This window comes from Narcine bancroftii, chromosome 11, assembly GCF_036971445.1.
Source record: "Narcine bancroftii isolate sNarBan1 chromosome 11, sNarBan1.hap1, whole genome shotgun sequence".
NCBI classification, from domain to species: Eukaryota; Metazoa; Chordata; class Chondrichthyes; order Torpediniformes; family Narcinidae; genus Narcine; species Narcine bancroftii.
Window position 1 is genome coordinate 7,588,179 of NC_091479.1, and position 22,355 is coordinate 7,610,533.

Below are 22,355 nucleotides of genomic sequence, written 5' to 3' on the forward strand. Positions count from 1 at the left end.
AATTTCAAACCAATGCCAAATAAATTGTTGTGTGACTGTAGTGAAGTATGAGGTGAGTTGGTCGGAATTAACTCACCGTCAAAGACGAGCTGGCCTGCTCCTGACTGCCTGCCTAAATCCAACAGACTGAGTACATTGGGAAGTTCCTCACGAGGTCAGAGCTTGTCTGGCTACATTGTGAGGTGATGCATTTTGGAAGGGCAAACCAGACGGCTGAGTGCAGGGTTAATGGTCGGTTACGTAAGAGTGTGGACGAACAGAGGGACCTTGGGGTTCGAGTCCATGCATCTCTCAAGGTTGCCGCGCAGGTTGGAAGGAGATTTAATAAGGCCTATGGGATATTGGGCTTCATTAGTCGGAGGATTGAGTTCAAGAGTTGAGAGGTCATGCGGCAACTCTACAAATCTTTGTCTTGTGTTCAGTTCTGGTCATCTCATTGCAGGAAGGATGTGGAAGTTACGGAGAGGGTGCAGAGGAGATTTGCCTGGATTGGAAAATATGTCTTGTGAGGCAAGGTTAGCAGAGCTGGACTTCTCTTTGGAATGAGGAAGGATGAGAGGAGACTTGATAGAGGTCGACGAGATTCTGAGAGGCGTAGATAGGGTAGACAGGCAGTGTTTCCCCCCCCGCCCCCCAGGGCACCAGAGGACAGGTACAAAGTGAAGGAAGGGAAGTTTAGGGGAGACGACAGGGGTGAGTTTTTTTTTACATGGAGTGTTGTGAGGGCCTGGAATGCCTTGTCAGGGATGGGGGTGGAGGCTGGAACATTAGGGGCATTTAAAAAGCTCAGAGACAGGAACATGGATAAAATAAAAATAGAGGGTTACGAGGTAGTACTTTAAAAAAAAAGGAATGTATGGGTCAGCACAACATCGAGGGCCGAAGGGCCTGTACTGTGCTGCAGTGTTCTGTATTCTATGCTTATTGTGAACCATGGTTATTCAGTCAGTTATCCACTGAAACGTGATTTCACCTGAATATAAACTGATCTGCCAGAGACATTTGCTGTAAGCCAGCCTTTGGGGAACCTTTCACCAGTTTTGTGCTCATGTAACGTGCTCCAGGCAAGACTCCTTCACCCTTGTTTCAGCTCAACTGTGACACATCTAATTGCCTCTGTTTGCTCTGATCAGGAATGAAGAAAATTCTACAAATGGCTGGGACGGTGTCTGAAATTCCTGACAGCCTTCCAGTGACGGACAGTTGTCGGATGAGTGTGTCGGTGTTGTTGAACAAACTCTATGACGATCTGAAATGTGACACAGAGCGCGAAGCCTTTCATAAGCTCTGCGAGGACTATATCAGGTGGGGGCTGGCATCTGAATGGAAATGTGTGTTACTGGGATTGAAGAGTCCCGGTTTCCAGCCCTGACAGAGACTTGCTTCCCTCGAAGTGCTCTGCCACAGCGATTTGTGTTCTGGTTCACTGAAGGGGAAAAATCCGCCACTTTCCACTCCCATTTCCTGCTTGTTGGCCCTTACGAAAGGGAAATTAATCGGTCTCGCTTCTCAGCTCATTGTTGAAGCCTCTCCTATTCCATCCAACTTCCTCCAACCTTGTCACCTCTAGGGTCACTGAGCTTCTTCAGTCTGACCGCCCCCCCCTGTGCTTAATCACATTGCAATGGTCAGCTGTGCCTTCCAATGCCAAGGCCCTAATTTCTGCCCTTCCTTCCCTGAACTCCCGAGTACATTGCCGGGAAATTAGAAGGGGAATGGAATTGATGGGATTTACTCTGGTGCGACCCAGTGGTCTTCTGTGTGGTAATTCTTTGTTCAATACTTTGAACAACCCTATGGTTGTCTGTCCTGATTTCTCCTGAAGGAAGGTGTTATATTTTGTTTGAAGCTGCTTCCAGAAAGTGCCTTTGGATTTTTACTGTGATGGAAGTGCAGTGCAAATAGGACCCCAACCCCAATGTAGGGGCAGTGGGATAATCATCCCTCTTGGCCTCCTTTCTCAGAGGTTTTGTGTCACTGTAAACTGTCACTTTTTGTTGGACCTGTTCCTGGCTCGTAATGGAATCAGTGCCTTCCTCCACTCTCCGTGGTTGTTTCGAGTCCAGAACTCGTCCTGGAGCAAGTTTCTACCCTCTGTTTAGTCGGTGATTTTATTTCTGTTCTTGTGCGAGTCCCTCCGTGGTTGGAGTTGCACTCCCCTTCCTGGGGGTAGGGTGTAATGGGGGGAGAGGTGTGGACTCTGCACTAGGTTTACATCCTCTGTTTTGAGGGGGTGAACTTTCCCAAATAAAGTTTGAGGTTAGGGGTGTGGTTACGGTTGGGGTATCGGGTAAGGATTCGGGTTGGAGTTCAAGTTAGGGCTGGGGGGGTTCAGATTGTTTCATCATTGTTTAAATTGCATTTGAACAACCATCTTGGAGGTGAATAACTGGAGTGTTGATTGCCCTGGGCAGTTTATGGTGAAAGGGAGCAGCTTCAAGGGAGCAATTAAAAAATGATTGCGAGTTACCTCTGACTGTAATCAGAAATTTATATGCCTGCATTCCTGACACCACACTCCAAAAATAGAGGCTTTGTTCCCAGTCCTCTCATGGGAAGAGGTTATCAGCCAGACGGAGGCAAAGATTCAAGGATGTTGTCTAAGTCTTTGAAGAAAATGAACAGACCCACTTACTCGGACAAGTCTCTGGACGCTTCCCACCTAGAGACCAGAAAGAGCACTCAGGACAGCATGGAGACACTCAAAGCATGCCCAGGAGCTCAGTGGAAACAGAGCAAGGAGCGTACCACCTAATGCAGTACCCTGCCCTTCCCACCCCCACCCCATGGGGTGAAGAGAATCCAGTTCCAACATTGGTCCCACAAAACCACACTGAAAGTAAGACGTCCTCGATCCCAAGCAACAATCAAAGGAGGAGAAAAATAATTTGGGATGATTTGGTTTGCCATGCCCACCATAACAAAGCAAATTAAGTTCACTGACCATACTGGTAAAGATTTACAAAGTGTCCAAGTTTCTTTTGAAGCTTTACGTCTTTTGCAAAAGCTTCGTCTGAGGATGTTCCAGCACTGCTCAGTATCAATGCTGGGTGGGGCTCACACATCAGGGAAGAGATGCTGATTGGAATATCTGGTTTATTTATTGTTTATTTACTATGCTTCTCTGTAAATAATAGACATTTCTTCTGGGTAGGGGCTGCTTTGAGACTCCAGGAATGGAGAGCCAGCTGCAGGCAATCCAGACTGTATCCACCCTGCTTCAGGGGCCCTCGGAGGTTGGGAACCGTGTGCTGGAGATGAGTGGTGTGTTGGAATGCATGATTGCTCTGTGCAGTTCGGTACGAGAGATCGACCAACTGATCGCTGTGGAAGCACTGATTCACGCTGCGGGCAAATCCAAGAGGGCTTCCTTCATTACCGCTAACGGGGTGACTCTGTTGAAGGACATGTACAAAAAAAATAAAAGTGATGAAATCAAAATTCGAGCGTTGGTGGTAAGTTGAGGCAAGTTCAGGTCAAACTTGAGGGGAACACTTGATCTTGGTTCACTCCTCGTTTGTGCCTCTCGGGGAACCAGTCCACTGAGTCGGTGGCTTTGTGGCAATGAAGTTGTGTAGACCAGGAGGACCTGTTCTAATTTAATTTAAGCATACAGCATGGTAACAGGCCCTTCCAGCCTATGAGGCCATGCTACCCAAATACCCCAATTAACCTATAACCCCCCCCCCCCCCCCATCTGTGTTTTTGAAAGGTGGGAGGAAACTGGAGCACCCATGCAAACATGGGGAGAACGTACAAACATGGAAAATACCAGATTTTGGGGCCAAAAATCGGGGGATGGGTCAACTTTTACATGGTATTCACTATTATGCGTGTATGTACGGTAGATTTCAAATAAGATCACCTCATTACCCAGAGAGGCACACAAAATGCTGGAGGAACTCAGGGGATCAGGCACATCCATGGAAGGTAATAGCTGGTCAATATTGTGGGTTTTAACCTTCCATAAGAAGTCGGGACAAAAGTCCAAATAAAATGATGGGTGGGGGCTGGAAGGGGGAAGGGTCACAGTCTGGCTGGTGATGGGTGGATGCAGGTGGGGGAAAGGTAAGAAGCTAGGAGATGATGAAAAGATGCTGAGGCTGATGCACTTTGGGAGGACGGTAGGTCATGGAGTGAAGGGAAGGGGGTGGAGAACAGGAGGGAGAAAGGTGTAGGCCAAAGTCGAGAGTGAAGTTGAATGCAGGGCAGGCAGAATGACCACTTATTGATAGTTCAAAAGAACAACTCAAGATAAATGAGAGAAATGTAAACAAACTGCAATACAAAGAAAAACATTCAGTAATAAATAATGTGTAAAGTATGAGTCTTTCAATGGGTCCCTGATTGAGTTTGTTGTTGAGGAGTCTGATGGTGGAGGGGGAACAGCAGTTCCTGAACCTTGTGGTGCGAGGCTTGTGACACTGAGACCTTGTTCCTGGTGGGAGTAGCAGGAACAGAGCTGGGTGGTGTGGATCCTTGATGATTGCTGCTGCTCTCTGATAGCAGCATTTCTGTTGATGTTCTCAATAGTGGGGAGGGTTTTACCTTAAGTACTGAACTGCATCCACTACCTTTTACAGGGCTTTCCGCTCGGAGGTATTGGTGCCCCCAAACCAAACCACAAGGCAGCCAGTCAGCACATTTTCCACTACACCTGAAGAAGTTTCCAAGGTTTTCGTTGTTATACCAAATCTCTGAAAACGCCTGAGGAAGTAGAGGCACTGACATGCTTTGTTTTGTTAAATTAAAAAATATATTTAGACATACAGCATGGTAACAGGACATTGCAGCCCACGAGTCCGTGCTGCCCATTTTACACCTAGTTAATCTACATCCCTATGCCATCGGTGCTCTGTGCACCGATGGCATAGGGATTACTTAAGGAGGTATGTGAGTGGAAAGAAAAAGTTTGAAAACCACTGGTGTAAAACTACTGAGATGGCACCTGTTGTTGCAGAAGGATCCATGTCGCCTCTCAGGAGCTGAAAGGGAAAAAGGTGGGGGAATGAGGGCAGAAAGATTAGGGAAAGCAAGGTGGTGGGGGTGGGGGGGGCGGGGTGGTTCAAAACAAGGGGAGCTTTGGAATATCCTGAGCTGAGGAGCCTTGTTTCAATTGAAGTCTGTTTAATTTTGTATTATGTATTCGTCTCAGTCGGATTTGTCTGCTCTTGTATTTGAATATGGCCCCAGACTAGGTTCTTGGTTTGTCTGGAATAGGGGCCACTTGCTTTGTTCTGATCAAGGAAGCAATGAAGGTGATGGAAAGTAGATTAATGTTCATGCTGAACAAAGCATTTCCCTACAGGAGATCATCCTGAGTTCCTTGCCCTGTGACTATTGCAGAATCATTTGTACAGTGTTGTTCTTGCCATTGCCTTCTGTAGATGAACAATGACTGCCTTGTAGTTTCCATGGATGTTGCGTGACCTGCTGAGTTTTTCCAGCATCTTTGTCAAATGGACACTACCATTGCTGTTTTTAGTTGCTGACGTTGAGCCTATGGATTACCTGCTATGTTTCCTGTTCCCAGGGTCTGTGCAAGGTGGGCTCAGCAGGGGGAACGGACTGCAGCATGAAGCAGTTTGCTGAAGGGTCAACCTGCAAATTGGCAAAGCAGTGTCGCAGGTGAGCTGGTTTCTGGCACCCAAGGCACAGCCCAGAGGTAGGAGTGAAGGACCACTGTCATTGGGAAAAGATTCATTGAATTTTGTTAATTCTTACCATGTTTATTAATTTTAAATTTATAGACATACAGCACAGTAACAGCCCCTTTTGGCCCACAAGCCCATGCCACCCAATTATGTACAACCCCCCCCGGTACGTTTTGAAGGGTGGGAGGAAACCGAAGTGCCCAGAGGAAATCCATGCAGACGTGGGGAAAGCATACAAACTCTTTACAGGCAGAGCTGAATTTGAACCCAGGTCGCTGGCACTGTAACAGCGTTGCACTAACTGCTACACTCACCATGCTGTCCGATGTATAATCTCTGGTGATGTGCCCGAAAGTTATGAGATAGATAGGGAAAACGTTTTGCTAGAAATGTCAAATACTAGAGGGCGTAGGGGAAAGTTGGAAGGAGAAGTGCAGGGAAACATAGAACATTACAGCACAGTGCAGGCCCTTCAGTCCTCAATGTTGTGCCAATCTATACATTCCTACCAAAAAAAATGTACTGAACCCTTCTGACCTCATAACCCTCTATTTTTCTTTCATCCATGTGCCTGTCTAAGAGTCAAACACGAAAGTCTGCAGATACTCTGATTATAGCAAAATTTCCAAGCTCAGGCCCGAAATGTTGGCAATATTCCTTTGTCTCCTATAGACGCTGAAAAGACCAGCTGAGTTTCTCCAGCATTTTGGTCTGTTTTTGCTGTCTAAGTCTTAAATGCCCCTGATGTTCTGGCCTCCACCACCAAGGGTTTCCAGGCACCCACAGCTCTTTTTTTTTTAAAAAAGAAAAATAATTTAACCCTTGTGTCTCCCCTAAACTTTTCACCCTTCACTTTGTGCAGACATCCTTTTGTGTTTGCTATTCCTGTCGTGGGAAAAAGGCGCTGGCCGTCCACCCTTTCTACGCTTCACATAATCTTGTCGACTTCTATTAAGTCACTTCTCATCCTCCTTCGCTCCAAAGAGAAAAGTCCCAGCTCTGCCACCCTTGCCTCATGAGACTTATTTTCCAATCCAGGCAACATCCTGGTGAATCTCCTCCGCACCCTCTCCATAGCTTCCACATCCTTCCTGTAATGAGGTGACCAGAACTGAACACAATACTCTGTGGACTCACCAGAGATTTGTAGAGTTGCCACATGACCTTTTCAATCTTGAACTCAATCCCCTGTTAATGAAGCCCAACATCCCATAGGCCTTCTTAACTATCCTGTCAACCTGCGTGGCAACCTTTTGAGATGTATGGATTGGGATCCCATGGTCCCTCTGTTCCTCCACACTGTTAAGTATCTGACCATTAACCTTGTACTCAGCCATCTGGTTTGACCTTCCAAAATGCATCACCTCACACTTCTCTCAATTGAACTCCACCTGCCACTTTCCCGCCCAACTCTGCATCCTGTCTATATCCTTTTGTTACCTACCGCAACTCCTCCAACCTTCAGGTCATCCACGAACGTGCGGACCCATCCTCCTCCTTCATCCAGGTCATTTATAAACATCATAGAAGCAAGGTCCCTGAAGGACTCCACTGGTCACTGGCCTCCAGGCAGAAAACTTTCTGTCCACTGTTACTTTCTGCTTTTTACATCCAAGCAAATGTTTAATTCGCACAGCCAAGGTTCCACTGATCCCATTCCTCATGACTTTCTGAACGAGCCTCCCATGGGGGACCTTGTCAAAATCTATTAAAATCTATAGAGACCTCATCTACCGCTCGACCCGCATCAATTTTTTTGTTCCCTCCTCAAAGAGACTCGATTAGACTTGTGAGGTAGGATCTTCACAAAGCCCTGCTGACTATCCTCGAGTAGACTGGACCTCCAAATGCTCATAGGTCCTACCCTTAAGTTTTTTTTATGCGGAAGGGGCTGGAATGTGATGCCAGGCAAGGTGATATAGCAACGGTAAGACAGACATGTGAGCAGGTGGGGAATAGAGGGTTTGAGGCCGCATGGAGGTAGATGAGATTAGTTTAAATTGGTATCGCACAGTACAGAAATGGTGGGCCCCAGGGGCCTGTTTCTGTGCTGTATTAATCTATGTTCATTGTCCCCTCATTTGAAGGTGAATGGTAGAATGTGGTGAGAGTTGATGGAAATATGGGGAGATTTACTTGGGATTAGTGAAGAATTTAATGAAGGGGTTAATACAAGCAATTAAACTTTACCCTAGTTTTACTTGGGATGTCGGCCTGAGGAAGGTGCCTCCAGGTGGGAAACACAAAAGTCTGCAGATGCTGTGATTGTAGTTAAAACGTTGGAAGAACTGGGCAGGTCTCGCAGCGTGCATTGGAGGGAAGGATATGTCAGTGATGTTTTGGGCTCGAGCCCTTTTTACAACCATCACAGCATCTGCAGACTTTTGTTGAGAATTGTCAGTGATGTATCTTTCCCTCCTATGGACACTACGAATCCTGCCGAGTTCCTCCAGCATTTTGGGGTTTCTTCCACGATATTAGTCCAACTCCTCAGCATTTCTCTTTCCAACTTCCTCTCTGATGTTGATAGCTTGGAGTTGAACTTCATTAATCAAGAATGTAGCCCAAGGATACTTCTGATCTGATTGCTGTTTCACCTTACCTAGATGGTTATGCAATGATTCCATCCAGTCCAGTACTCGGCGCTGGGCAGCGGAGGGGCTGGCCTACCTGACTTTTGATGCTGATGTGAAGGAAGAGTTTGTGGCCGATCAGCCTGCAATGCATGCGATGTTTGAACTGGCAAAGGTATGTCCCTAATTTATGGATGGACATAGAGGGCTAGAACATGAATGTTGTTGGTCTATATTCCTTCCCTGCTTCTCTCCTGTATGGATTGGTGGAATGTATTATTTTAGACATCTAGCACGGTAACAGGCCCTTTTGGTCCACAAGCCTGTGCCGCCCAATTTATACCCAATTAACCAATAACCTCCGGTTCGTTTTGAGCAGTGGGAGGTGAAACGGCAACAACCACTCCCACTCGTGATGCTTCTTCTGGATGGAAAATCTGCAGCTGTGCATGGGTGGACAGATGGGCATTGGGAATCCAGATGTACATTGGACAGCCTGCCTCTTGATACCGGTGGGACTGGATTTAAGTGGATGTAATTATCTCTTTCCTTTCTCCCTCTCCAGTCAGAAGATAAAACTTCCCTCTTTGCAGTTGCTTCCACCCTTGTGAACTGCACCAACAGCTATGACAAAGAAAAGCCCGACCCACAGCTATTGGAACTAGCCAAGTACGCCAAGCAGCATGTTCCAGAAGAGCACCCTAAGGTATGATACACTCATTGCCCGGATTCCAGGGAGTTACAGGGCTCAGCCATTGTGTCCCAGAGCCTGAGTTTTAAAAAAAAAACTTGAACATACAGCACGGCAACAGGATCTTTCAGCCCGTGAACCCATTACCCCCAATAAACTTACAACCCCCTGGATGTTTTGGAGGAAAGTGGACCACCCGGAGGGAACCCACGTAGACATGGGGAGAACATACAATCTTCTTATGGGCAGCGCTGGATGCGGACCTGGGTTGTGCTCTGCCAACTCGAGCCATTTGACCCCAGGCAGAAAACTTTCTGTCCACTGTTACTTTCTGCTTTTTACATCCAAGCAAATGTTTAATTCGCACAACCAAGGTTCCACTGATCCCATTCCTCATGACTTTCTGAACGAACCCAGGGGGTTGTAAGTTTTCATGTTCAACTGTGAGATATGTTCGCTGCTGACCTCAAACAGTAAGTCCTTGAATAATGTTATTTTGTTCAACGCCATTTTGTTGTAACGATGAGGGGAAAAAAACCCACGATATAAAATTGGTTTCATTTAGTGTCGTTTCACTTAAAGTAGCAGTTTCCAAAAACATTTCCACCACATTAAGTGAGGAGCTGCTGTACTTCAGTTATCTGGAGGTATTTGGATGCCATGTGGTCGAGGACCGAAAGGGCCTGTTTAAATTTAATGTTTACCAGCTGAGAGGATGAGAGAATTCCTTTCCTGTGAACTCTTGCTTCTGGGCTTCACTCCAGAACGTTCACTACTCCAACTTCCTCTCAAAGCTGAGGATCTTTCTCAGGTTCCTCTCCATATTTGCAATGTCCTGTTTTAAAAAAAAACCATCTAGGTCACCAATTAAAGCAATCCCTGTGTTAGTTTGGGATCAATTTTCCTTAAAGTTGTGGTTGTGAAGAAAGTGAACTCAGATTCAACAATCCTGGCATTTTTTTGAATTGTTAGGATAAACCCAAGTTTGTGGGAAAACGGATTGGGAAACTGCTGAAGGCAGGGGCAGTGTCAGCACTGGTGTGTATGACAAAGAGGGAGAGTCCAGCTCTGACTGACTCCTGTAAGGAGATGATTGCTCGGTAAGTATGTTCAGCAGTTATGTCGGAAATATTCTCACGTTTTCAAATATATCCCTTTATGTAGTGATTATTGCCAAATGCCACGTGAGTTACTGGAAGGCAATGTGTTAGCCGACAGTGGTTCATTTTAAAATTCTGTGACCGCGGGGTCTGGGCCCAAGATTGCAGACTACAGGGAAGCAGAAAATGGGAGACCACCCCCCTTTTGAGAAGGCAAAGGAGACGACCCACGGAACGGTAACCGTGGCGGCGGACCAGTGAGGGGCTTTTGAGGCCGAAGAACACACAGGCTGGAGGTGAAGAATCCACTTAGGCACGGGCTGCTGGCAACTGCGGTCAAGGGACTGCTGGAGACAGGGTGAAGGAGTACCAGCCATCGAAACTGAGATGTGAGAGGGTGCCGTGGATGCTGAAGGCTTCCTGATCGTGTCGGAGTTTTGGATCTGGCGCTCGGGTTGGACTGAAGGTTGCGCAGCCACGGGAGCGCTTGAGGCGAATACGGACATTCAGTGGACTCTGGAGAGACGCTGTCAGGGGCGCCGGGCAATTTCTACTGATTTTGGCAATTTTGCGTAATATCACATTTTCTGTTTTATTCCATAAACAGTAAAATAATCGTGATACCAGGAGAACGCTTTGTTCTTTCAGCCTTGCATAACCTGCTGAGTTTCTCCAGCACATTGGTATAATGGTACTGAGCAGAGTTGCCACATGTCAAAACTAAGGAACAGCCAGCCATTCAGCCCTGCGGAATTGATGGTTCCATCTCTCTCACTTGTGTATTTCAGAGTGTTCCTGGCTCTGGTGGAAGCTCCAGGGGACCGCGGAGTTGTGGTGGCTCAGGGAGGAGGGAAGGTGAGAAAGCCCCCGATATTTCAGCTTTTCTTTAGTGAACCGTGGAATCCTCGTTCATTTATGAAAGTCCATTGTGGGATAAGGAGAGGGAAGACGTTGGTTGGAAGATGGTGAGTTGTCAGAGAACAGTTCATTTTTCACCTCTGCACCCCTGGTGTTGGGAAAAATGGAACAAGGAAATCACTGCTCAGGTCTAACATTCAACACTGATCACTTCCCTGTTTGTGAAGGCACTGCAATGTGCTCTAAATCTACCCTCCCACAGCAGCCTTCATCTCTTCCAGTGAGGGTTGAAGGGTGGAAGTTGCTGGAGAAACGAGCATCTTATCCCAGTTGGTTCATGTCGGTGTTAATGCTGAATCTCTGACTCAAGTAAGAAACTACAGATGCTGGAATCTTGAATGAACAGAGAGTCACTCAATCTAGAGGAACTCTGCTGGTCAGGCAGCATCTGTGGAGAGAAATGGCCAGCCAGTGTTTCGGTCGGGACCTTCCATGTGATCACCCTGCTTTCCCTTTATTAGAGTCGTCTGGAACTGTACTTGCTGGAGTTTAGAAGAGATCTTCGAGAAACATCTAAAATTATGAAAGGTGTAGATCAGTCGTTTCCATTGGAAACTGTTCTGCAGGGGATTGGCAGAGGCCAGCTGACACGTACTGGAGATCAGTGGAGAATTTCACACTGTTGTTACTGTTGATTTAATGTTGTTCTTCTTCATTCCCACAGGCTTTGCTCCCTCTGGCATCAGAAGGCACTGAGGTTGGCAAGATCAAAGCTGCCCAAGCACTGGCAAAGATCACCATTACCTCAAACCCAGAGATTGCTTTTCCTGGAGAGAGAGTAAGTGCAGAAGATTTGCATCCAAAGGCTTTTTATTTTTGGCACTCCACTGGCTTCACATTTTTCACCATCTTTTTCAAAATATTCAATTCTTTTATTGTCGTGTCATAGTTCAGAACATGTAAGAACAATTACATGAAATTGCCTTCTGCCTGACGTAAGGCCGATGAAGAGTTGCCATGAGTGTTGCCTTACAGTATGAGAGAAAGAGAGTCCTTTCAGAGACGAATAAAGTTCACGTTCAACAGATCTAAACCTGGACTTCCCAATCTGAATTCACATCCTGAGTAATGGAATGGATTCTCCTTGATCTGCCCACAGTCTCTGTGGAACTGAACTGGGTGCCCTCTATCGAGCATTGATTCGAGAACGACAGTATCAAACACTCTCGTATTCACTATGGTGCACACTTGTCTAAAGGGCACTTTTTCTGAGGTTGGGGCTGAGGTACTGGAATTTGGTCACAGATTGAACATCCTACTCCTGCTCTTTGCTTTCCCAGGTGTATGAGGTAATCCGACCTCTCGTTAGCCTCTTGCACCTTGATCGCACGGGGCTGCAGAACTTTGAGTCACTGATGGCATTAACCAACTTGGCTGGGATCGGTGAGAGGCTACGGTAAGTGGCTGGGCCGAGGTGAGATTAGTGGGGGGTTGGGGGGGGGGCCTTCTCAAATAGTCTCGTGGATAAGCACATCTTGTTAAATGGGTAACTCTGCACCTTTATTGTCCTTCTCTCAAAGCTGTTTGCATAATTATTGCCCTCTGGGTAAAAATGTTTCTTCACCGTTGACTATTTACCTGGGACAAAATTTCTAAATTCCGAAGATTACATTGATCTCTTCAGCGACCAATAGATCAGTTTTATTTTGGAATTTGTGATTCTTTCTGTGGAATTATTTCTTCCCCTACATCAGCTCTTCATCTTATTGTTGCATTAGTATGTTTACCGTGCAAAATTTAAATATACAGCACAGTTACAGGCCCACGAGTCTGTGCCACCCAATTGATCAACAACCTTCAGTACATTGTGAAGGAAACTGGAGCACCCGGAGCAAACCCGGAGGCAAGGGGATAACGTACAAACTCCTGACAGCGAACCCGATTGCTGCCGCTGTAACCGTGTCACTAATGGTGGTTCCACTAACTTAAAAACACCGATAAAATGGCATTATTCATCACCTGAAACCATCCCATTTACAAAGGGCACTTTGGGGTGGTTTCAGGTTATGTGAATGATGCCATTTAATCCATGTCTTTTGTTACTGGGATCACCGTGAGTTTGTGCAGGCTGACACAGGGTGGTGTCACATTTGGCTCACCATGGAGTTTCAGGTTGTTAATCAATGCTATCACTGATCCTCAGTAACTTCATCCAACTGCTCCCCTGCCTCAAATCATCTGCTACAGTAAGCTTTTGTCCATTTCATAGGTTCCAGGCTTGACTGTTGCAACAAGCTGTTGGCCTCCACTCTATTCATAAATCTGAAGAGCGCTGTCCATGTTTGTGGTAACTAACATAGAATCTCCTTCACCCACATAACTATGGTTGCAAATTTATACTAACATTCCATGCTTTTTCTTTTTTAATTTTTTTTATTTTTCACACTATAAACCACATTGATCAAGATACATACGTTTTTCTTTTCAAATATATACAGTGTCGTTTTCTCCCCCCCCCCTCCCTCTTCCCATCCCACCCTCCCTATTCCATGCTTTTTCAAAGTGATTCTTGCCTTTCTTTCACTGTATTCTTCTCCAAACACCATCACTCTGAGATTCCTGCTGGCCTCCTGAACTGGCCTCCCTGAATGTAATAATTTCACTTTCCGCTGCCACTGTGTTAATTCCCTCATGAAAGTTTTACACTTCTCCCTTCTAGCTGCTTGAAATCCACCTCCGTCAAAGCTTTTGGTTACAAAAGGAAAAGAATTGGGGATTATGATTGTCAATTTCAAGCTGAACACCAAGATAATTTCAGATTTTCTGTATCATGTAGGAAGTTGGAGGAACATTAAATTAACTTTTATTGAATTCAGCATGTTTAATTGATTCTTTGCGTTAGTTCAACTGACTCAAAAATGGTTCGCCGCTGATTTTCGTTTGTACTCAGCATCTGATGCCTCTCATGTCAGCGTCAAACAAGAGTCGGCCAGCAGTGGCTCTGATCCCGCGTTTCCATGGTTGCCACGTCCTGGTTAAAACTTCCACTGTGTTCGTCACTGACGGCATCAAGATCATCAAGTGCGAATGCAGGAATTGAATTTTCAATGATATGTTGCACTTCACGGTTTTGTCGGCTTGAAATAGATTTAAAATATGACAGGAAATATCAAAAATGGGGTTTGATCTTTTTTTAAAAAGTTTGTGATTGGAAAATTTTAAGGTTATTTCTGTGATGAGCAGCCCAAAATCCATAAAATGCATCCAAAAATGTTCAGGAGGCAACATTTTTGTCGTTAAGTGTTATTGCCCCAATGTTTCCTTCCGTGATTGTAACAAAGTTTGTTTGGTCAACCACTGAGGAAGCATCTCAGGATGTTGGAACCACACTAGAGGTGCTGTGTAAGAGGAAGCTCCCCCAACCTTGGTCTACAAGGTACTCCATCCCTTCGTGGCTTTCTCAGATGTTCTACTTGGATACAGCCCACAAGGTTCGGAAAGCAGATTAACTCCTTGACTTGTTTTTTTTTTAGCCAGAAGATAATTAAGGAAAAAGCAATTCCAATGATTGAAAGCTACATGTTTGAAGATCACGAGATGATCCGATTGGCAGCAACTGAATGCATGTGTAACATGGTCTTGAGTGAAAAGGTGTGTTACTGCTGGATATAATCAGGTGTTAGAATATAGAACCCAACACAGTACAGGCGCTTGATTTTGTACCGACCTATATATTTATACAAAAGAAAATACTAAACCTTCCTACCTCGTAACCCTCTATTTTTCTTTCATCCATGTTCCTGTCTAAGAGTCTCTTAAATGCCCTCAAATGTTTCAGCCTCCACCACTAAATCTGGCAAGGCATTCCAGGAACCCACAACTCTCTGTGGGGGGAAAAAAAAACTTACCCCTGACATCTCTCAACTTCTCTCTCTTCACTTTGTATTATGTCCTCTGGTCTTTGCTATTTCTGCTCTGGGAAACAGGTGCTACCTGTCCATCCTATCTATGCCTCTCAGAATCTTCTAGACCCCTAAGTCTCCCCTCATCCATCTACGCTCCAAGAAGAAAATTTCCAGCTCTGTCAACCTTGCCTCATAAGACTTGTTTTCCCAACCAGGCAACATCCTGGTGAATCTCCTCTGCTCCCTCTCCACAGCTTCCACATCCTTCCTGTAATGAGGTGACCAGAACTGAGCAAGTGTGAGCTCATCAAAGATTTGTCGAGTTGCAACATGACGTCTTGACTCTTGAACTAAATCCCTCATCTCATGAGTCCCAGCATCCAATATAGACCTTCTTAACTATCCTGTGCGGCAACCTTGAGAGATGTGTGGATTTGGACCCTAAGGTCCCACACTGTGAAATATCTGACCATTAACCCTATAGTTCAGACTTGAGGATTGACTTTCCAAGTTGTTTCTCTATCACAACAATGTGATCTATGGCCTTACTATGGGTTAATAGCCTGACATGGAATGGATTTGAGTGATGGGGAGGTCCCAGATACTCTCCCTGACTTGGGTACTCTTATTCAGGACAATAACTGGGGCAACCAGATGGGTCACAGGAAAGAGGAAAGGTGAGAATTGACTGGGGGATGGAGGGGGTTTTTGGCTCTGTGGAAGCAGAGTTGAAGGAAAGGAGATAGATGGAAAAGGGATAGAGACACAGGGAAAGACGGGGTGGAGGTGGTGGAAATGGGGGCTTTAGAGGGATATGGGCCAAACGTCACTTGTTCAGGTGAGCACCTAGGTGAGAAGGGTTGAGTTGGGCTGAAGGGCCTGCTTCTGCTAACCGTCTCTGTTTGCATCTCGCTTCAGGTACAGGAGCTGTTTCTGGCCGAGGGGTCAGATCGGCTGAAGTTGTTGGTGCTGTACAGTGGCGAGGAGGACGAGAAGTTGAGGTGCGCGGCTGCAGGAGCTGTGGCCTTCCTGACGTCACTGCAGCCAAAGCTCTGCTCCAAGATGACCCAGGTGGTGAGTGTCTGAATACACAGACCCCTCTTCACCGAACTTTACCCTAACTTTTCTATCCCATCTTCCTTCTCCAGGAAATAGAAAGGCTTATGAAAATCAGGAATTTCGTAGACCTGCCATTCTCAATGGAGGTCCACAAAATGTTTTTGAGGACAGTCCTTGGCCAAGCGGCTGATGTTGACTCAGTCTCGGGTGTATGTACCGTTTGCTATTACGTCTCTCTCTTGGAGTTATTAATTGTGTTTGATGCTCCTTCCTCCTGGCAGACGAGCCACTGGTTGGAGATCCTTCAGGCATTGGTGCTGAGCCCCAACGTTGACCTGCAACATCGGGGGGTGGTCATCACGCTGAACCTGATAAATGCGGAACGTGAGCACGCAGCGCTGCTCATGGAGTCGGAAATGATGGAGATCCTGTCTGCTCTTGCCAAGGATGGTGATGAGAAGAAATCCAAAGTGACGGCCACCGCCAAGGACTGTCTGGACCGAGCAGTGGAGTATGGGCTGATTAAACCGAGCGCAGATGGCAACAACTTGTAGAGCCACAAATGCGGCACATTTCAGGGGCACACAGCCTATCCTGCAGCTAAGAAACACTCCCCCTCTGCTATCCCTTACAAACCAATGGCCTTTGAATAAGTCATCTGGCCCACACTGACAACAGAGTACTGAGCGTTTAAATAGCAGAACTTTGCTTCTGGGACATTGATACCAGCAACACTGCCAACCCTTACACACTGGATTTTTAAGTGCAATGTTGCAGGAATTTGTTCTCTTATTGTTTTCCCAAAGTTTGCTCTCACAGTTTTGCTCAGCCCCAGCATTATGTTTGTCACCGGGAAGCCGACTGCCCCTCACTCCTCACCAAGTGACCACTGATCCTGTAAATTCTCTCCGTTCAAGGCAGGTACGGTATCGACCCCATTGGCCACTTACAGCCGAGAGCGATACTATTTCTCTCGTGGGACACTTGCTGTGTTGTCTCCAGTGAAAGTGAGAAGCCCAGAGCAAAGAGGGTAAATGTTCGAAGAAGAGAAAAAAAATCTCTCACAGAACATGTTCTTCCTGGTTGATTAAATCCAGTCCAGGTGCCCTCTTCCCAGCTGGAGATTTCCAGGTTCTTTTTAAAGGTGAGTTCTCAGCACCCACCACACCAGTGGGCAATGTGTTCCCGAGGTTCTATCCAGGAAAATCGAATTTAGCACAGTTTAAATAATGCAGGTTTAATAACAAAAGTTTGCTTGTTTGCAGTTTTCATTAACCTGATGGTGCATTATTTGCTGATGCAGTGTCAGGAGAGCTGAAAGCACGCTGGTCACTGAGGTAAAACACGAGAGTCTGCAGATCCAAACACGACGCTGGAGAAATTTAGCAGGTCAAATGGTGTCCTTTATATAGGATGTTTCGGGCATGAACCTTTCCTCAATGTATGAGCAATGTGGACAAATTTGGGCAAGGCAGGGCAGGGGGAGGAGAACAGCCCACAGTCAGGAGATAATAGGTGGATAAGGGAGGGAGGGCTCGAGAAAGCAGGCTTGATGTGCGAGGAGGAGGTGGAGATAGAGGAAATGGATGAAAACAGAAGCACGTTGTCACGTTGGTGACAAGATCTGAAATGTTGGTTCTGCATCTTTGCTTATATAAAGGACACTGACCTGCTGAATATCTCCAGCATCGTGTTTCCATTCAAACGTCTGATGACATCACCTGTGTCTGACAACCGTCAATAATGATCAAAGGTCCTTGCCATGAACAGATAAACCAAAACCTTGGAGAAAACCAGCAGAAGGACCAAATAGCTGATGAGTTAGGAATTGTCCATTGAAGTTTAGATTTTATAAAGATGACTTGCATTTAATGTCTAGGTCAACACAACATTATTAAACCCAAATAAAATCAAGTAGAACAAAATGGGACATTTGCTTTCCATCCATATCTTTTCACAGAAATTTAAAAGCCTTAGGGCGCATGGTTGGCATATTGGTCAGCGCAACACAGTTGGCCTAGTGGTCAGCGCGACGTTGATACAGCACTAGAGACCGTGCTGTCTATAAGGAGTTCGTATGTTCTCCCTGTATCTGCGTGGGGGATCTGGTTTCTTCCCACTGTTCAAAATGTACTGGGGTTTGTAGTTTAATTGAGTGTTATTGGACGGCGGGCAGCAACCTCCTTTGAAGAAGACCGCAGAGCCCACCTCACTGACAAAAGACAAAGGAGGAAAAACCCAACACCCAACCCCAATCAATTTTCCCTTGCAACCGTATCTGCCTGTCCCGCATCGGACTTTGTCAGCCACAAACAAGCCTGCAGCTGACGTGGACATTACCCCTCCATTAATCTTCGTCCGCGAAGCCAAGCCAAAGAATTGGACTGAATGGACTCGTGGGCCGAAATGTCCTGTTACTGTGCAGTATGTCTAAATTTTTTAAAATGTATAAGTAATGCTAATTGGCAATGTAACATGGAGTAGCTTTGGATATTTTGAATAATCTGGTTCAGGCTGGTTGGTGAGGCCATGAGAGGAGGCAGAGTTCATGGGTCAGGATCAACCAGGAGAAAATGGTGGTAGTGAGGTTAGGAAGTGTTTTCAGAGTTGCCTGACAACATAATGGCTGTAAAAACACACAAATGATCCTGGAACTCAAGTACGTTTATCAATGCACAATTGGAAGAAACGTTGTTCTTTGGTCCTTGGTGTTTTTTTTAAAAAAAAAACACATTTATAGAAATGGCACAAATATTTACAAGCAATTTACATGCAGAACATATATAAAAGCACACAAATATTGTTAAATAATAGTAGAGACGGATGGTCAATGTGAGCAGTTCCTTTGGTCGTTCAGCATTCTCACTGCTTGTGGGAAGAAGTTCTTCCTCTGCCTGGCGGTGCTGGCTCTGATCCTGGATCGCTTCCCCGATGGGGAGCAGCTGAAAGATGCTGTGTGCGGAGTAGTGGGGGGTCCTGAACAATTTTGCACGCCCTCTTCAGACAATGATCCCAGTAAGGTGGCACGGCTAGCGTAACAGCGCAATGCCGTTACAGTGCCAGCGATCGTGACCAAGATTCAAATCCCTCTATGCCCATAAGGGATTTATACATTCTCCCTGTGTTGGCGTGGGTTTCCCCTGGGGACTCCGGTTTCCTGCCAACGTTCAAAAGTAACAGGAGTTGTAGGTTGATTGGGTGTAATTGGCAGCATGAGCTCATGGGCCGATATGGCCTGTCGTGCTATGTCTAAATAGATCTCATCGATGGAGAGAGGGAGACTCCAGTGACCTTCGCCGGACTCACTGCATCCACAGAAGGTAAATATATAATCGCCATTTCAGGCCCCAGACCTTTTAACTTGGAACAGATGATGTAAAAGAAAATAATTAACATGGCGGACGTTTGTAAATAAAATATTTTTTTAAATATGGTGGATGTGTAATAATGTCTTGTTTCACTCTTTGCTGTTCAAGGCTTGGTACTTTTCCTCCTGAGACTAACTGCTTTTAGTTTTGTGGACAAATGAAAGCCCATTTCAAAGGTTCCTTTTATTGTCACATTATAATATTTCATTAAACGAGATACATCGACCTTTGTCAGACAAAAAGTCACCGCAAGCATTGCCCGGCATCCCGGCCGCAGGAGAAAGAGAGTCCCTTCAGAGTCACGGTGTCCGTGGATTTGCCCCCAGTGCCGTGTGGGGGAGTCAAAGGGTTTATAGAAAATGTCCCATTGCATAAATAACAATAAAAGGACCTCAATTTAAGTGACACTGTTCTTGTCTGTCCTTGAACCTGATGCATAGGTGATGTGTGTGTGTGTACATATTTATCTATTGGTGTATCAGGTGATGGATGAGCAGCCAATGGTGTGATCCATGAATTGAAATCCCTCAGCCGTACCTTGGGAACCTAAAGTAACGTTAATGGCTTGACTTGTAAAAGCACATCTGGTTCACTGATCCTGTCCTGATTTGGGGCCTCAACCTGGAACGGGGTTTCTTTGCTTCACGGATGCCTCTCGATCTGCTGGCTTCATATTTTCTGCTCCAACTTGCAGCATCTGCCAACACTTGGTGTCTCTGGGTCAGCCAACCAGTCACCCCTCGACTGGACTTGTGCCTGTTTGCTTGGATCGCAGGCAGAAAGAGGTTTTTTAAATTAAAAATTATTCACAAAAATACAAAGGAAAACTGCAGTTTTTTCATGTCGTTGGTGTCATTGTCGTATGAACTTTCCTCAATGTTCAGTATTTAAATCCTTTTTTGCATTTACTACTGTGGTTCACAAGAGCCATTCTCATCATGAGCTGATCCATCCTCTCTCATCACTCCCTGGCCTTCTGCTCGTAAGCCTTGATACCTGGACTAATCAGATACCTATCAATCTCTGCCTTAAACAACCTTGTTTCTGGCAACAAGTTCCACTCACGATAAAGGAAGTTTCCACATCTCTGTTTTAAATTGACGGCCTTTTATCCTGAAGTGGTGGTCTTGTCCTGGACTCCCCATCCCGGGAAACAACTTTGTCAAATCTATTCTGTCCAGGCTCTTCAGCTTTCAAAACAGCTTGATGAGATTCCCTCGCATCCTTCTGTATTCCAGCGACAGCCCAAGAGCCGACAGACGTACTTCATATACTAACCTTTTCATTCCTGGTATCATTCTCGTAAATTGTTTCTGATACTCTCCAACGCCAGCACATCTTTTCTTGAATAAGGTGCCCAAAATTGTACACAGCTGCAAGAGAGGTCTCACCCCCAGTGCCCTACAGAGTCTCAACATTGGTTGGTTCTGGTACAGGGAGGGCCAGCCAGATAGAACAGAATATTCGACCCTCAATGTTGGGCTGACATTATTTATTCCTACCCTTCCTACCTCGGAACTATTTTTCTTTAATTTGTGTGCTTGTCTAAGATTCTCATAAATGTTTCCGCCTCCACCACTGTACCCAGCAAGGCATTCCAGGCACCCACTGCTCTTTGTATAAAAAATCTTACCCCTGGTGTCCCCCCCTAAACCTTCTTGCCTTCACTTTGTACAGATGTCCCCTAGTGTTTTCTACTCCTGCCCTGGGAAACAGGTGCTGGTCATTCACCCTATCTATGCCTCTCAGAATCTTATAGTCCTCTATCAAGTCTCCTCTCATCCTTTACTCCAATTACTTTTTTCCAATCAAAGCAACATCTTGGTGAATCTCCTCTGCACCCTCTCCACAGCTTCCACATCCTTCCTGTAATGAAGTGACCAGAACCGAACACAATACTTTGTGCTCTCATCAGAGATGTGTAGAGTTACAACATGACCTCTTGACTATCGAACTTAGTACCCCTGTTAATGAAGCCCAGTGTCCCATATAGGCCTCCTTAACTATCCTATCAATCTGCACAGCAACCTTTTGAGATGTATGAATTTGGACTCTAAGGTCCCTCTGTTCCACCACACTGGTAAGTAACCGACCATTTACCCTGTTCTCAGCCTTATGGTTTGTCCTTCCAAAATGTATCACCTCACACTTACCCGGATTGAACTCCACCTGCATCCTGTCTCTGTCCTGAAACTTATGACAGCTTTCAGCACCAATTCCTACAACCTTTGTACCATGTGAAAACTTTCTGACCCATCCTTCCATTTCTTCATCTAGGATGGGTCATTTATAAAAATTACAAGGGGCAGATCCCTCCAGATCTCCACTAGTCACTGACCTCCAGGCAGAATACTTTCCATCCACATTTTAAATTCTTTTTAGACCTACAGCACGATAACAGGCCCTTGCAGCCCACAAGCCCGTGACCCCAACTACCACAATTAACCTACAATCCCTGTACACTTTGAAAGGTGAGAGTCAGTAGGAGGAAAGCCAGGCAGACCCAGGGAGAATGTACGTCTTGTTTCAGACAGCACTAGGTGCAAACTGGGTCACTGATACTGTAATAGCATTGCCCTATCTGCTACACTCACCACGCTGCCCCAAATGTATAACGGAGCACGACTTCATTTATCAGTTTCCTTTGGGATGCTTATTTTCGGATGGTGTATATTTTTTCATTGCTCAAACATCCAACTAACTAATCAAACCCGCACAATTTTGGGATGTTGGAGAAATCCGTTAAATTGGGGGGGGCGGGAATGGCAGCCCACAAAGTTGCAGCAGCCAATTCGGCTTTGGACAAATTGCCAGCCCGTTATGGATTGTGTATGATCATGTAAGTTTCTGTGGTGATATGTTTCCTCCATTGTATATAGTTATAATTGCCTGTTGTATATGTGGAGTTGGGCCACTCATGGATGACTCATACCCTAGGACTCCTCCCCCGTGGTCCTGGGCCATAAAGGTCGAGCCACCTCTCCCTTGCCGCCATTCCTATCCTGGGATCTGGGCCTGCAAGGTTCTTCTATGTATCGCTATCTGTGTTCTGCCTATTGTTCCCTCCACATAGTCTTTCTGGTTACCGGTAGTGCCTTACACCTTCTGCTGGGGAAACCTGGTACATGGGGTTGCAATGTTCCCAGG

General features: G+C 45.8%; 1 protein-coding gene across 1 annotated transcript in view; it reads left to right on the top strand.

Moving 5' to 3' along the window:
- Positions 1-19,615, top strand: part of LOC138745428 (protein unc-45 homolog A-like) — a 45,558-nt gene extending 25,943 nt beyond the window's left edge. Inside the window, exons 9-20 of the mRNA XM_069902437.1 lie at positions 1,134-1,305; positions 3,155-3,455; positions 5,534-5,628; positions 8,261-8,402; positions 8,793-8,933; positions 9,891-10,018; positions 10,807-10,873; positions 11,601-11,714; positions 12,217-12,332; positions 14,410-14,527; positions 15,700-15,855; positions 16,122-19,615. Coding sequence (XP_069758538.1) covers positions 1,134-1,305; positions 3,155-3,455; positions 5,534-5,628; positions 8,261-8,402; positions 8,793-8,933; positions 9,891-10,018; positions 10,807-10,873; positions 11,601-11,714; positions 12,217-12,332; positions 14,410-14,527; positions 15,700-15,855; positions 16,122-16,394 — 1,823 coding nt within the window. The 3' untranslated portion in view covers positions 16,395-19,615. The remainder of the gene's footprint in view (positions 1-1,133; positions 1,306-3,154; positions 3,456-5,533; positions 5,629-8,260; positions 8,403-8,792; positions 8,934-9,890; positions 10,019-10,806; positions 10,874-11,600; positions 11,715-12,216; positions 12,333-14,409; positions 14,528-15,699; positions 15,856-16,121) is intronic.
- The last annotated feature ends 2,740 nt before the right edge of the window (positions 19,616-22,355 follow it).